The 17,623-nt window shown below is 41.7% G+C and overlaps 1 protein-coding gene across 3 annotated transcripts in view; it reads right to left on the bottom strand.

The window, feature by feature from the left end:
• The window catches only part of CA10 (carbonic anhydrase 10), a 340,079-nt gene that overhangs the window by 284,626 nt on the left and 37,830 nt on the right, over nt 1-17,623 (bottom strand). For 2 of the 3 annotated variants that reach the window (XM_007062783.4, XM_043528362.1), the window contains exon 3: nt 672-746. The exons of the other annotated variant lie outside the window; for it this stretch is intronic. In XM_007062783.4, the coding sequence (XP_007062845.1) occupies nt 672-746 (75 nt within the window). The remainder of the gene's footprint in view (nt 1-671; nt 747-17,623) is intronic. 3 annotated transcript variants of the gene reach the window in all.

Raw genomic sequence — 17,623 nt, 5'->3', positions numbered from 1 at the left:
TTATTCTGACTACACTGCACCTTTGTGTCTCTGGGTTACTTTTATGTTTTGCTTATATCTGGACTCAGCTGATTTGAATTTTACTTTTGTCTATATTCCCAAGGTGCTACTTGCTTATAGCCATCTAGCCTGTTCTACACTCACATTGATTGTTTAATGATAACTAATGTAATCACTTGGCAGAACTGCCTTACTCCAGTGAGGGCTGCAGCTCCACACTCCTTTTCCACATTCTTCTTTTTTTACTGAAATAAACACTTGCATAATAAAATACTGGACGCTTACATGTTAGGGTGATGTTTTCCTCACTTTGCCTTTGTTAGTTTATTATTAGGTGTGTAGAAATTGCTTTGCCTAACAGAGTCTTGTATCCATAAGCTAAATTCAACCAATTTACAGTCAGAATTACCAGTCCCCTCTTTTCTTCACAAGTAACTGAATGTGAAGTTTTGGAACAGTAACATGAGAACAGTCACCAGCAAGAGATAACAATGGCATCAGTAACTGTGCATCTTCTGCTGAAGAAGAGAGCAATGTTCTTCAGCAGATGCACCAATAAAACCTTTACATCATTCACTCTAATGCGTTGGTGTGTACAGATGTATTTGTCCACTGTGCGATGTAAAAACAAAACCATATATTAAAAGCTAGGACTGTAAAATTGCACTTACCTGGAACAAAGCTTCCCTGGACCACCTCTTTATAGGCCCACCAGCCCTCATGGATTTTTGGTGAATTCTGTTGAGCTGGAAGGAAACAACCAAAAAAAACCATAAAACATTAAGAAAACCTCAATGCTACAAGGTTTCAGAGTAGCAGCCGTGTTAGTCTGTATTCGCAAAAAGAAAAGGAGGACTTGTGGCACCTTAGAGACTAACCCATTTATTTGAGCATAAGCTTTCGTGAGCTACAGCTCACTTCATCGGCTTTTGCTCAAATAAATTGGTTAGTCTCTAAGGTGCCACACGTCCTCCTTTTCTTTTTTCAATAATACAAGCAATTTCAAAACTCTAAAAAAATAACAAATCTATAGTGACCTAAGACGTCACAGCAGTCATTACGCTGCATACGATGGACACGCAGAACTTCCTGGCAGCACTGGAGCTAAAACTCCGACTGTCCTGTGCAGATCCCTACGACCTAAGCTAACAGAGGACCTCTGTTAGCAATATTGAGTCTGTCACACACAACTGAGCAGTTCTGACTCCACGTCCACCAGAGAACATTGGCGTGACTGAATTTTATATATACACACACATCCACACTACTGTATTTAGTTCATTACAATATTACATCTTAAAGAATTTGAAAGTGCTTCACACACGTGTATTGCTTCATACAGAACCACCAAAATTCAGCCTCTTCTGGGCTGGAGGGAAGCGGAACACTGCATTGCACAATGGACAACTATGGGTCAAGAAAAATTATTAAAGAATGGCCCATTGTCTCTGTATAGCTATGTCTGTTATGTTCAGAATCTTCCAGGACTTTTCAGTTAATCATTCTGAGAAGCATTATACCATTTGAAACACAGTTTTCACATTTCATAGCACCAAAAAGTAATTCGTATCAAACATCCAGTTTTAATTTAAAACGATGGGGTGGCAGCAAACGTCATGTTTGTTCCATTATTTTGCAAGGTGGGGGGGCTAGTTGGGGGCAGGGAGGGGAGATCAGCTAAACGGAAAGAAAAGGGAAGAAGGGTAAGAAGAACAGGGCAGAGGAAGAGCGGCAGGTGTGAAGTGATGCTGAAGTGAAAAGACTGAGGTGAGGGAGAGGAAGAGGGAAGGTTGGAGCAAACAATCAATCAGCACAGGGCAGAGGAAGTCAGAAAACATTTTACTGTTTTGACTGGAATGTCCTGAGGGCCCAAGGTCCCTTCTTTAGCTGCTTGTGGGGCCTACTGGCTCACGCCTCTGCCTGGCTTCTGTTTGCTGTGGTCCACAAAGCCACATGGTGGGAGGGGCGGGGGGAGGAGGGAAGGCAGCAGCTGGGTCATTGTACTGCCAGAGTGTGCATGAGGGGTCTCCCCTACACAGTTCTGGGTGCTGGGAGGGGAGGGGTGGCCCCAGCTGTGCCCAACTTTACACCGCTGTCAACCCTGGCCCAGTGCAGCCGTCCCTTCTTTGGCTGCTTCTGGTCCTATAGGCTGTCATACACAAGTATAATGATGCACCCCATCACTGGCTCTTATCACACGTACAAATGAAAATACAGTTCAAAATATATTAATCAGTCTAGAATAGCTAGAAATGTACAGACCCCCTCCACCCAGATAATTAACCACACCAAGTCATAAGCATGATCTTTTTTTTTTTTAAAGTGTCCCACCCTCTCTTCCTAACATAGGCTCCAACCCTGCCAACACTTACATCTATACTTGACTCAAGCATATGGAGTAGACCCATCAAAGCCAATAGGACTACTTATGTGAAGTAAGTTAAGCACATGCATAACTCTTGGGCAGGGCTGGGCCTAAGTCTCCTCCATTGAATTAGTAAAGGAGCATCGTTCATCTGCAGTCATTGGATATTTCAGTCCATGTATATTTGTCCAAGTTGCTTCAGCTTTGTTAGCGGTGGTTGCAAGAGATTCCTACGCATTGCCCCTCCTTTTTGGGGGGCGGGAGGGACTGTAATAGATGCAAAGATCCTTGTCACAGTTTGCTTCAGATTCTGTTGAACATGAGGTGGGGACACAACAGATTCCATAAATCCCTATCTACGGAACCTGTCTCTGAAGAACTAGTTCAAAGCTCTTTATCAGGTAGAGACAAAGGCTGCAGCAGATCCAGTATCACTGGGAGGATGGCTTTGTGCCAAAGGAGGTGAGGGAGGAGTCGTACAGTAAGAGCAATATCCTAGGAGCTCTGCAATACCATGCACTCTATCAGCATGCACAAATGCACTCCAGTTTTCTTATTTGGACTAGCCCCCACCCTTTGTTTTTAATTTGCTTTAATGCTTGATAGTACTTACCCTATTTATCAAATTTTGAGAACAAATACTACCCAGATAGCAACAGTTTTTAACCAATGTGATTCTTTAGCTGGAACCAATTTTATCATATAAGATTTAGTTAAACTAGTAAGAGGTACATGAGGAAAAGACAAATAACTTTTGGTTTGATTGTCCTGGGCCTTCATCTGTGGGGTGAGGAGCAGCCCCATCTCTCGTTGAATTCAATCAAGGTACTGCGGTGATAGGGATGTTTACATACCCACAACACCATGGTATCTGATAGCATCACAAACATTAATTACAGCACCGGAGTTTCATTATTCCTATTACTTAGACTGTAAGCACTTTGGGGGCACAGACTGTCTTTTTGCTATGCATTTGTACAGCGTCTAACATAATGCAGCCCTGATCTACGACTAGAGCCCTTAGACAACAACAATATAAATATTAATTTTATACATAGTTAAACCAAAGGACAGCGCTATAATGGCCAAAGCTTTCAAACCTGGATGCAAAAGGTTACGCTCCTAAATAAAACTGGTCTGATTTTCAAAAATGCTGAACACCTGCCGATCCCATGGACTTCAATGGGATTTATGCGTGTTCAGCACTTCTGAAAATCAGGCCACTTCTAATTAGCTGTTTAAAGGATGCATTTAGGAGCTGAAATTGAGGCACCCATGTGTGAAAACTCTGGTGTTAGTGACTGGTCTAAAGTCACAGAGGAACTGAGTGGCAAAGTCAGGAACTGAAACCTCCTGAGTCCTAGGTCAGCGTCTTATCCACAAGACCGTTACTCCTCTTAGTAAGCAAATTAGAATTGCACTGAAGTTTATCACCACAGTGTGAACTCTCTGTCAACTAAAAAAGAAAACGTTCAAACTGCATGGACAGGTACAAAAAACAAACTTGTATTTCATTTCAATAGTTATTCCAAAAGATGAAGCCTAACACTTAAATGTTCCTGACCTCAAGTATTTTCATAGACTCAGTATTATGGAAACCTCAGCTATTCAGTGTACCACTAGCTTATATTTTGCTGTAGATAGTTTATTCTGAAGCCCTTGCACTATGAGTGACAACTTCCGAAAGTAAACACGCAGTCACAAAGAAATGCTGGAGTTAGCAGCTTTCTGTTATAATTTCATCTTGAGTTCAGATATTTTATATAAGAGACTCAATCACCCCTGAGAAAATTCCAAGAATCTAATGACAGTACACTTGTTGATTAAAAATTACAAAGAGATCATAACAATCTGACTAAAAAGTATAGACTATGAGAATCATTACACACTGTTCTGTCAGTATTAAGCGGTATTTATTTGGTTTCTCTTGACAATTTGAGTGACTGATTGCAAACAGCAGAAAGAGTAAAACTAAACTCAGTTAATGATATGGACAAAGACAGAAATCTTCTGGTTATGAGAAACCAAAGCACAGCCACTATCGCATCGGAACTGTGTCCAGGGTTCTTGCAGTATTGGGGCTGTGTCAGTACCACAGGAAACATTTAACTGGAATTGCTGTTCCACTGTGCACTCTTTACATTTTATAGATCATCATCATTCAACATTTCTATTGGAGTCTAGAAACCTCAAACCAGGTGGGGCTTCATTGTGTTAGGCACTGTATAAACATATAGACAAAGACAGTACAATTGTTAGCTCACTGGGGCAGGTACTATCTGGATATCAAGTATTCAGATCATAAACATTATCCCTGATCCTGCAGTCTGATCTGTACAGGAGGACCCCATGCCTGTGTATTCCAGAAGATCTGGAGTGGCGGTCCATATGGGCAGAGGGTTCCGACCTACGTATATCAGATTACAGGACAGATGCCTCACTAGGGTCAAGCTATGTCACTATTTGGATGAAGACCTCCATAAATTCACAGCACCTACAAGAAGCTAGAGACACCGTCCATCAGAAGATGTTCTTGCCTCCAAGTCAGCACAGAACAGTTCTCCCCACTGGTGCTAAGGGGTTCTGAGACCTGCTGTTGGTAATGCCTTTCAGAGAAGATCTAATAGCACGCTGTTGACCATTATTAAAAATTCCATGATGCTTCAGCAAGAGTAGAGGGAGTTCCAAACCAAATCTAGGAATTATTCCACCTATTTAAAATCCCACTGCAGTTTAAAATTACGCTGAAGCGTCACCGTAGCATTATTATACACAGCTGAACAGTTTCCCATAGAAGGTTACATTTCAGTAATGGATGAAGTAATATATACACAGACACACCTTATAAAGATCTTGGGGATGAAGGGCACTATATAAATGCAGATTTTTTATTATAACCAATATAGGTACACAGAGCAGAGAAACCACCAATCTTACCCATTTTATAGCCAACCCTAAAGTTGTATGCAGTGATCCATTTCAGACCATCCAGAAGGGGAGGGGGGGAAGAATAATTGTTTAATAGAATCATCAATACCATAAAACTAATGAACCAAAAACACACTGATTCTGTTGTGACGTCCCCTCCCTTCCATTTAATAAAGCTAATACCAGAAAAGGTAAGATATTTGCCCTCCTTTTAAAACTTTTCTGCATTAGCATGGAAAGCCATCATTCTCAGCTGTGTGAAATGAACAAGAAAACTAGGTTATCAAGGCTTTGAACTAAATAACTGGATGTCTGTGCAGCTGTTTCAGCTACAGTAGAAGGGCATGACCTGGCATCACTCTGTGCATTCCACAGATATCAGATCTTTATCAGTTCAGCACACATGAAAATTACACGTATAAAAAGTAATTTAGGAAGCAAGTATGTTGAGATACCGTATCACAGACATTTAAAACATCCGAGATAAGGCAAGAGCATTGCTGGGGCCATTGTTGTATTATGGCAGTCTGTAGCCACCAAGGAAATCAAGAGGAAGGCAGTGGTGCTGCTGTCAGAGGGCAGCTGGAGAGACAATCCATAGCGCCATGTTCTTCCTAGAACCCTGAAACCTCAACATTTAATACCAGTTCAGGCAAAACATCATTCAAAAATTATGCAGAGAGTCACTGAACATGACTTTGCACTCCGCAGCACAGCTAAAGTAAGCCCTGGTGCCAGAGACCTGTTTTGACAGATCCTACAGGGACTTGCAATGGAATGGAAAAAAACAGACTCATGAAGCCTTCATTTCAGAGTGAAGGAGAAAAAAATAAAAGAAGAGTGAGAGTGTTCCAAAACCCTTCCCTCCTAACCCAACATGCCAATTAGCATGAAGCAAAAGGTCTTATTTGATAAGCAAGGAATCTGTTCTTTATTTTTGAAACTTAATCACACCCAAAACCGGATTAGTAATGCAACTGTGCCGTAAACACAGCATTGTAAAATAAAGATGAACAGGCATATGGACACTCCAAGCTGGGAATCCTATCTGTGATACTTACACCTGATGCACATCCAGTATGTGGTCTCTATGCTACCTACAGTCATGCCCATCTGACATGATGGCCTTGCGCCGCTCAGAAACAGATTTGACTTTACAGTTTAGGGATTACTGCCAAGGAATGAGGCTTTTTACATCTGTAGCATACAGGATGCTGCAAATAGCATAATTCCCTCAGTGTGCCTCATTTAATCCACTCGAAAGAAAAATGGAAATGTATGACCCCCCCCTATACTTTATCACAACTCCTACACTGCTGTGTCACATAAATGAGACCCCTGGGTTTATTTATTTAGGTATTTCTAGGTTTCCATTGCCATGGTAATTAAGACACTTCATTTCATACACTGCTTAAATGCACATGATCATGTCTTGCCCGAGTGGCTGGCCCTTATAAATGATAAAGGACTGCTACTTGCTTAAAATTAAACGAGTCACTCCTTTAAAGCTCAGTTTTTGCCACTGATGGTCCCAGATTCCATCCCCCCCTTGCATTCAGTGTTTTGCACTATTTAATTTATTGAAAGACTCTATACAATTATATAAATTTTATATATATATATATATATATATATATATACACACACACACACACTCACTCACGCACCGCACACACATCCTGCATACATACACAATATGTGGAAACATCCAAAACTGCACAGTTCAAAGGAATCAATCCACACATTCAAATTATGGGTACATGAAATTAACATACAAGTCCAAGATGGGTTTAAGAATAAAGGAAGGAGATGAAAGAAGATGAGACTGTCTGGAATGACAAAGCTTGGCACAATTCTGGCCACTAGTTTATATTTCTGCCATATCTATATTTCCAGGAATTCCTCCATCCACCCTGATTGTTAATTATTAGTCAGTCTTACTTTGGTCAAAAGATCAATCAACTTTCCAACTCCTCAAAAGAAAAAAAAGCCATCTTAACAGCAGGGAATATGGATGTGACCACCAACGCAGCAATAACGTCTTCACCCAAAATATTCCTTGTGCAATCCATTTCTCGTACTTACATAATAAATGCTCCATTTTATTAAGTTATATAGAAGTACTAAAGTTATGGACTGAGTTACTCCCCTTTCCCAACATTAGTTCATTACACTGAGTTCTTCAAGCCATATAGACCCTATCGTTCGACAACTCCATAGCATGTGCCCAATCTAAGAATTAGATGAGGTTATGTTTGAGTTGTCTGCTTGAAGCCCAGTGCATTTGATGTAACATATTGAGTTAGCTGAAGCCATGTCATAAGGTGTTCGTAGAATTCCTCCTCAGTGCTCACTGATGAATGCCATATTTAAATTTATTTCCCAACTAAATTTCAGATTACTGTAATTAATGGTGGTGTCGGTTTTATCCATTGTAGGATTGTATTACACACTTCTGAGAATAGCTGCTGCATTACCTACACTATAAACATGATGGAGGAGAAAAAGTTTAGAAGGAGATGATGTATTTGTGAGGAAAATTAAGAATCCACAAGTTTTCATTTCTGATGAGTCATCAGATTAGATCTGTGAGCAGATTTCAAAATACCTAAATCAGCATATTGTACAGAACCTTTAGACTTCCCCCCCATCCTGGGAAGCATCACTGAATCTGTGGATCCACCATAAAAGCTACTGGCAATTAGGAGAGACCGTCTGCCCCTAGGAACAGATAACGCACAGAAGTATTTTCCCAAGAGCGCTGCTAGCATCCTTACTGTCGTCTGTAAATGCCATTTGCAGACGCAATCCAAAGTGCTACATTCCTGTTTCCCTTTAAGGGTGACAGAATGTTGCAATGATCTCCATTTGCCACAAAGCTCCCTCTCTTTCTCAGTGTTGACATCAGTGGTCTCTGAATGTAAGTACCTGTGTTGGTATACTGCCATTACATCAGACCCCTTTCAACATAGCAGTGTAGAAGAAGTAGGATATTTATACAGAAGAGATAGGACATACCTGTGGCTTTTATTCATCAGACTACTGCAGATGTATCTCATTTTGGAGTAAAAAGATATGTTGCATGGGCAACCCCACTTCAGTTACTTCTCCACCCAAACATCCCCTAAGGAACAGTCCAAAGCAGAGGGGAAGGAGGGTAGGTAGTGGAGCACCCATGAGGGGACACATCTCAGAGAACTGCAGCTACCACACAAAGCGAAAAGTAACCTCTTCTTCTTCAAGTAGTGTCCCTGTGGTATTCCCTTTAGGTGACTTCCAAGCAGTACCCAAGCAGGAGGGAGCTTCAGAATAGAGTCCAGAACTGAATACTACAGAACCAAGTGCTTCATCAGGTCTGACAGCATGAATCAGGGCAGAACGTTTTGAAAACGTGGTGAAACCCATGTAGCGGCCCTATATATTTCAGATGCTGGTACATTCTTCAGTAACGCCACAGATGTAGCCTGTGATCTAGCTGAATGTACTATCACCCTTGGGGGTGGGGGAGAATGAATGTCTGCAGCATTATAACAACTGATAATACATCCAGATATTCATCTTGATAGTCTCCAAGTAGAAATGAAGGAAATGAAGAGCCTAGATGACTTCTTAAATGGCTTGATCCTATCTAATTAGAAGGCCAACAACATTCTAACACACACAGTATGTAAACAGGATTCCTGTAGAGAACTATGTGGTTTTGGAAAAAACACTGGTAGATGATGGGACTGATTGAGGTGGAACTCCAGAAGAACCTTAGGTAAGAATTTAGGGTGTGGATGTAAAGAGCCATTTTCTTTAAAGAACACCATAAAATGGGGGGGAGGGGGAAATCTGCCTTCAAGGCTCCAATCTCCCTGACCCTATGGGCCAATGTCGTAGCTACTAAAAAGGCTGTCTTCATAGATAAACCAATGGGAACCTGTTCCCGGTTTCATTTGAGTGGAGATCTCATAAGGTAACTGAGTATCAGGTTGAGGTCCCAGGTCGGAGTTGGGTTTCTGATCTGTGGATAGAGATTCCCCAAACCTTTAAAAAACCTAGATGATACCAGGTGATCAAATATGGAGAATCCTTCTACTGGAATATAAAAGGCTGCTACTGCAGCCAAACGGACTTTACTTGAACTAACGGATAACCCTGATTTCTTTAGGTCCAACAGATAATCCAGAATGACTGAAAGTGGCACTGACTCAAGCACGAGGCAGTGACCACCACCACCAAAGGAAGAATCTCTTCCATTTTTGCAGGTAAGTAGTGCGGGTTGATCCCTTACTATTCAGTAACACCTTTTGTACTTCTGTGGAGCAGGAAGATTCTAACCCTGTGAACCAAAGAGGAACCATGCCCTGAGGTGGAGAACTACTAGGTTGGGATGAAGCACACGACCCGCATTCTGTGTCAGAAGATGAGGAATGGTGGGGAGTTTGGACGATGGTTAGACAGAGAGGTGAAGTAGGTAAGAGTACCAAGTTTGTCTCACCCAAGTCAGAGCTATAAGGACAAGATCGGACAGGCCAGAGCCAGAGTTATCACCCTTGGCAGCAGCAGTGTTAGAGGAGACACACAGAACAGACTCTTCTTCCAAGATTGATTTTCTCTCTTCTATCTCCTTTCTCCAGTGAAGGAATTATAGCTGCCAGAGTCAGCATCCTGAACTTTTGAGATTTTTCAAACTTGCTTAGAAGTCTTAGATCCAAGATCAGACTCCAACCTCCATCTTCCTTTGAGACAAGGAAATACTTTGAGTAAAATCCCTTGTCCTTGTGAAGAGGAGCAACTGGCTCTAAAGCTTCTAACTGAATGAGAGTTCACTTCTTCTCTCAATAAAAGCATGAGAGAGATCCCTGAAGAGGGATGGGGGAAGGGAGTGACTGACATAAAATGGATGGCATAGCCCAATGTCATCATCTCCATGACCCACTTGTCTGTAGCACTCCACCTTCAAGAATGTTGGAAATAGGCAAGGCGGTTTCCCAAGGAGGATAGGAGAGCTAATGGAAACAGCTGTAAATCCAGAGATGTGGCAGAATTCAAACCCTGGACCAACCCATCACAACTGTTGCTTTGAAGGTGGCTGGGTGATCATGGAGGATGGTTGGACAACCTGCTTTCTCTGAAATCTATGTCTCTTTCTGGGAAGGTTCAGTGGATCTATGGAACCCAGAAAACTGAGCAGGATGAAATCTCTGGGCAGTCTGTGACCTACTAAACCTTTTCTCACTTGTAGGTGTACATATGCCCCGAGACCATAAAGTAGCCCTAGAGTCCTTTAGAGTGTGCAAAGATTCATCCCATTGTTTCAGAGAACAGTAAACGACTGTTCAAGGGAAGGTCCTCCATGGCATATTGTACTTCTCTCCAAAATCCCAAAAGATGTTGCCATGCTGCCCTGCATGTAACCACTGCCGGGCAGATGAACCAGTCAGTAGTGTCTGCTGCATTTAAGGATGCTTGAAGAGCAGTTCTGGCCACCAGTTGGCCCCATGAGATGATGAAATGGAATTGCTCCCTATGCTCTTGTGGCAGATGTTCAACCAAAGCTGTGAACCTGTTATAATTTGTAAAATTAGATTTTCCCATGACCACCTGATATGGTCATAATCATACTTTATTTTACACAGGGGCTGTGAGGCTAGTCTTTGGAGCCTTATTCTTATTTACACTCATGTCCCTTTACATCACCCAGGCAGAATGCAAGCGGTCTTTAAAATGAGTGTCAATTACACCTGCGCCTGATTTCAGGTTGCTTTACACTGCCAGCGTGTGTTAAATGGGCCTTAGTGTAAATGAGAATCATGCCCATTAATGCTAATAAAGAGTTGGAGATCCTCAGAGGGAAAGTTCTATAGAATTGTACAGCACTGCCTTCTTATTACTAGAAATTGCACACATGTACTTTTTTTGGTCTGGCTGGTCACAACTGGTAATAAGCACTTTACTCATGCTTAAAAGATACGGTATGTGCCACATCACGTAAATTCTGTGTTAGTACTATTAACAACAAATAAAGCCAAAATTCTTAAATCAAGCTTTTAGCTGGAGAAAGCTGAAAATGCTTTGGACTCAATTCTCCGAGTACTGAAGCATACCACTGAAGTAAAGGACGGATTGCATGGCGGGGTGCACTATTTTATGTCACTGCACCCAATTTAACAAGGAGTCTTGCATACCATTAGTAAGTCCATCTATAAAACATCAAACATTGCCATAAAGCCACTTTCCTTTTAACGAGGTTCACAAATACATGTGACGGCACAGAAAACAGCAGTTCTCTCCACTCCAAATAATAGTATTTGGGTAACATGGTGATGATATAAAAGTGTTTTTGTAAAGGTCACTTGCAGATATTTTTTAAATTTTAGCCAAGTACTTTAATCAACTTCAACCTAGGCTTCAGCCCAAGCCTGAAATGTCTATACAGCTATTTTTAGCGCCATAGCATGAGTCACGTGAGCCTGACTCTGTAGATTCAGGCTCTAAGATTCACTTCCAAAGGTTTCTGCGGGACACATAGCTGTACCCCTCCTATCTGTGGTGGCAGTGCCTGCATACATTGCTACAATAGCCCACCCTGTGTTGTGTAAGGAGGGGTAATGCCTAACGAATGAGAATTTATTCAATCGTGCCTAGAGTTAATGTCTGAAAAGCTTTGTAACATGATGCTATAAAAGGAAGCTAGGCATGTTTTGGTATCAACTTCACAACAGGCCTGACCTTACAGGGTGCTGAGCGCCCTCAATTCTCATTCATTTCAATGAGGGCTGGGAGCACTCAGCACTTCAAAAAAATGGCCTCAATATCCTTGAGCCTTCATAGTTCAATAAATTATTAATGCTAATTAATAGGACTTCCTTTACAAGGAAACCATTTTAAATTCCTGCCTGAGAGGGCACATGAGCTATTGACATCTTGTCAGAGTTCCGCTCTGCTTTAGTTCTTTCCTTGACAGAGAATATCTTTTTCAACGGGAAAATTATCAACAGCCTATTGCAGCCTTCCATACAAGCAGAAGCGTGCCTCATCTTTTTCAATCTCGTCAACCACAGTGAATGCAGATGGTTTCTTCAGCTGTCCTATAATCTTGTACATAGAATCTATGCATCCATCGCGACTTGGGTAAATTTGGGGGAAAAAAAAAAACACGTTTTAGGATTAATATCAATACTATGGCATCAAAATTAGGCACCCAATCCTATGAAGAGCTGAGTGCCTCACAAAAGGTACCAAGTGCCCTCAAAACCCACAGAAGGTCAATAGCACGTCCACCCATCTCCATGTGGACCAGCTTAGCTCATAAGTAGAGCTCCGCACAGATATAAAATTTGTATCCACATCTGATCCACAATCTTCTGACATGGTCCATGGATGCAGATAGCCGCAGATTTGCAAGGCTCTAGATATAAAATTTGGGTCCGCATCCATTCATGGTCCACAAGTATACTCTTTGGATATAAAGCAGATATCCGCAGATTTGCAGGGCTTTACTCACAAGCAAGCATTCTTAAGAACTACTTATGTGCTGACTCTACAGAAAAGACCTACCTAGCACTGTAAAAATAATATTTAGGTAATGTTACTAGAAACACTTTTAAATAGTAATAGTAGCAGCATACCTGATACACGAACTACTGACAACTTTAAAGAGCAGAGGGCAATTATTGTCTATGTTTTACTAACTGTGACTAATGCAAAAAGATGCGCTGTCTCAGAATAGGAAAAGTCACCTACTACACGCCAACAAAACCATATAACAACAAAAATCCCATAAAAGGTAAGAGCACAGAGATGGAAAAAGTACTTTGATCATACTGAATTAGTTAGATAGGCCTTGATTTTTAGTCATACTACAGCTGACACTCATGGCACCAATCCATATCATCTCACAGTCCAACAGACTGCCTAAATCCTCCAGCACTTAAAAAAAGCCAGGACATAAGGTTTAAGAACAAAAAAATCAAAAAAACGTTATTCTGACCAAGTAATACCAGCCTTGCTAACTTCATAAAGGAACCTAATTTCAGCGAAGAAGCCAAGATATGGAATTAGTTCAGGTGCTGGTGTAGAGACAGAAAATTAGAACCATCAAAATTTGTGAAGAGAATGTCATCAACATAGCTGCAGTAGCTCTTTGTCCTCCCTTATTGTAGTTTCTTAGTGTTAATCACTCCCTTGTTGAAAGGGCTGCTGGACGTGACTTCAATACACTGGAAAAACTAGCGTAATCGGACTGTCTGTGGAGTGAAGTACTACTCTGTGTAAGGGTATCAACCATATGGTCCTTTCAAAGAGCCTACCCAGGAAACCAGCACCACTGTTACTAGAAACACCTTTAATACTAAGGATAGAGCTCAAGTGGGCCAAAATAACATTTCTAATGTTGTGATGACCTTTCAAAAGCCAAGATGTTGGTCCTGGATTCTCACTAACACTGCGGGACCTTTATACCTTTTTGGTACTGTGAAGGGGCCTTAAAGTGGAAATAAATTACAGTTACTCAATTTAAGGCCCCCTTTACATTGCCTGTGTGGTATAAAGGGCCTTCAACGTAAATGAGAATGAGGCCCATTGGGTTTCAGCACTACAGGATTTAAGTGCGCTAAATGGACCATGGAACTATGTGGTTGGTGGCCTGGCTAACAATTCTTCTAGGACTCAAACTGAAGGCCCACGTGGCCAATTTGGTGCTATCAAAATCACACTCATTTCCTTTGCTCCAAACATTTCAAGAATTGAGGAGAACAGAGGTATATTATTGGGGGTGGGGAAGAAGAGTGAACAGAGTACATTGTGCTCGGACTATCTCCAATTGGCAAACAGTCCCCATGGAGATCACAGCCAGCTGAGGCAGGTTAGAACAACCCTCCAGAGTAAATGACTCCCAGACAGCCCTGAGCAGAAGCGGAAACCAGCAAAGATTCTGGCTCTGGGTCTCCAAAATGAGTTAGGGTTGCAAAGCAGTAACAATGTACTTACAAGTCATATCACTAAGTCCAAGTAATAGGAAGCAAATAGTTAAGGACACCATAAAACTTACACAGACCACATGAAAAATATGAACACATTCTGCTTCATTAGCAGTTTACACACACTTTTCATCAATGTAATTTATCTGTAAGCGGGGATAAAAAGAGCAGGGCATTGGAGAATCAAGCCAAATATTCCCATCAAGGGCTTGATTCTGTTCCCATTCTAGTTGATAGAAAAACTCCCACTGACTTGAATAATGCAAGATCAAGTCCCAAGTACTAAACAATGCATTTCACCACTATATAAATGACCGTAAATCATAGTGGAGCTCGGGGGAGAAATATGGAGGGGATGATGGCCCATCTCTCTTCAGAAAAGGCAGATCTAAAGCTAATGAGGAAGGATGACACTCAGGAAAGCAGACAGCTGGGGAAGACAGGAGCAGCAGGAAGAGGGAAAACAGTTCTGTCTAGATCAGCCACCATTTGCCTGCCTGTCAGATGAAAAAACATGCAACATCTGATCTGAGATAGAATTTCTTTTGCCTCCAGGTCAGTCACATTAGCAGCTGTAGGATGGATTGTCAGTTCAGGAGATGCTGATGTAAAAGATGCTCTTCTAAATGAGTCTAAGCCAGCCAAACTGCTCTTCGTTCTAAATAGAAAGGAAGGTCTAGTGGATAGGGAGCTAAATTGCAACTCAAGAGACTTGGATTCAAATTCCCTAATCAACCACAGCCTTTCTGTATTAAATTAAAGTGACTCGCCCAGTTTATGCTGTTCCTCAATTCCCCATCTGTAAAATGGGAATAATATTTATCTGTCTCACAGGTGTATTGAGGATAAAATTCGTTAATTATTAGTGTGCAGATACTGTGATGATGAGGGCCATATAGATACCATAAAAGAGAAATTAATGCTGTTCTGTTTTGTTTTTTAAAGGGGGAGCACTCCCTAAAAGTTCTCCTGATCTGGGAGAGCTCTTGATTTATCTCATTTGTCTCAAAAAGACTGGAGTAGCAGTCCTCTGCTTTCATGGTTCCTGTGCAGTTGGCGAAGGGATAAAACACTCCCCCCCCTCCTACCCGCAGTTCTGTTGAATATCCCTCAGAGATTATTTCAATCATCCATCTGTCCATAGTTGTGTTTATCCACTGGGCTTGAACAATGGATACCCTTCCCCCTATCTGGACCAGTTCCTGAGATGGCAATGTTATTCTGGTGCTCTGCAGCTATTCTGTTATTTGAGGGGCATTTTCCATGCCCCCCAAAATTTAAAAAAAATCATCCCCTACTGATGGGTCGACAGTATCCTTGGCTAAAACTGACACAGTTCTGACTACCTTGGGAGATTGCATAGAGAGCAGCTTATTCTTCTGAACCTTATTCTATTTCTTGGCTGACCTGTTTCCCTGCAGCATTTGCAAAGGTGTGCCCATTCTCCTCTCATACAGCCCCTTCTGCAGCCATTATTCAAGGCAATGACAGGCTCCTTTTCAATCTCTCTCTTTTTTTTTTTTTTTTTTTAAACAAGCTGGAGAGTATTTACCTTTTGCTGCATTGGCTCTGACTGTTCCAATTTGCTGTTCTAGGATCTTAATCGCATTCTTAATAATTGGTCCAAAGTTTCCCAGTGGAAAAAGCCTAACCTGGATATTCTTCCCCGATTGTTCAGAGCTCTCTCTCTTTGAGAGATGAGCTGCTGGACACAGGTCAATTCTTTACGTTGCCTTTTTTTTTTTTTTAAAGAATATTTTATTATTTTGTGCTGCTTAGATTTTTATTTTTTTTTTTGGAGTGGGCTCGCTCCAGGGAGCTAGACGAAGAAATATGCCCCTGCAAAGATTTTCCCTCCTTTTATGTATGTGGTCCCAGTGCTTCATTTATATCAAAATCCACTGAAGTTTTGGGACAGATAGATCGCTCTCACACCGGAGGCTGCAGCTGTTGTGGGGAGATGAAGGGAAGAAAAGAACTGCCGTTAGTGAGGGTAAAACTGACTCTGGAGTGGAAACTGCAATTGCAGAATTTAAATGTGTATTATATATTTCCACGTTCCAAATTTGCTCTTAACCGCTAGGTAATACCTATCGCAAAGACCTATGGTACTTTTCAATCCCCTTTGAAAACTGGACATGGATTATAAATAGAACAGGGCATATTGCACTTGTTATTGAAGGTGACAGCTTGCTGTGCTTCAGCTCCAGCTTTTATTCGTGCTTGCTTCTATGCCATGGCAGAAGCCTTGTTACAATGTTCCATTACAGGGAGCCTGGCCTTAGACATCGCTGCTCCCCGGATGTCTCATTTTGCAGTATTTATGCTTACCTGCCTCTACATCTCCCTGTCTGCAAATAAAGTATTCCTCCCCTTTGCTATAGGGATGGCAGCAGAGCATGTCAAGTAAAACATCCTCTTGAATTTATGCCTGTTTTCTTCGCTCTTTCAGCCATTTTTGATGCTGCCAATCAAGAAGCCAAGCATATTGGAGCAGACACTGAGGGAAATTTGAAAAGGTGTTAAAGCACTTCCCCCCCAAAGCCAAATAAATGATAGTACTTACAACCGATAGACTGTACTTACACACTGAAGCCATAGACAGTGACTTCAAGTGGAAATTATCTCCACAGAACATCAGGAACTCTGAAAGCCCCACCTATTGCACACTCCATGGGAGAAGAACTTTGACTGCCAAGGAACGGACAGGTTCTTTCCATAGGCTTAGCCCGTGACGGACAGATCTTAAGACTGTCCTCGTACCAGCTATTGTGTGCACTGCTGAATGTGACCCCAATACAGAAAACGCTGTCCATCCAAAATAATTCTTATTGCCTATGTATTTAGATTTATACAAATGCTAACAAACAGCACCTCTATCCAGGCACTCTAAAGCCCTCTCAACTTGGCCATTCAACAAAATTACTACCCAAACACAAAGGAAATGTAGCAAAACTATGCTATATAAACTACTGCCAGTAAAACAGACAACTCACATGCTTAAATCCCCTTCATGTAATTCCCAACCCCGCCCGCCCCCTTTTCAAATGCCTGAGGTTAAAAAAAAGGATCCTCAAATCTGGGCCAACACAGAGCAGCTTTGTTCTCTCCTTCTCAACCACGGTCATCACTACATTCAGCATCCTTGCCACTGGGTCCTTTCGAAGAACCATTGGGGAGATCACTGGCAGCATCAGTCCCTGGCCGCTGTGTAGGAATTCCTAAATGCTATGACAGGCACACCCCACACGCACTAGTGCGCAAACAAATGTCCTGTTGAACTGTCTGTTTGTACTGGGATTTGCTGATGGCAACAATGATAGACAATGAAGCCTACAGAAACAGGAAACAGCTATTCCATGAA

Source organism: Chelonia mydas, chromosome 14, assembly GCF_015237465.2.
Source record: "Chelonia mydas isolate rCheMyd1 chromosome 14, rCheMyd1.pri.v2, whole genome shotgun sequence".
Classification (NCBI taxonomy): domain Eukaryota; kingdom Metazoa; phylum Chordata; order Testudines; family Cheloniidae; genus Chelonia; species Chelonia mydas.
Note: the sequence above shows the minus strand (reverse complement) of the source record. Positions and strands in the feature narration are given on the sequence as shown.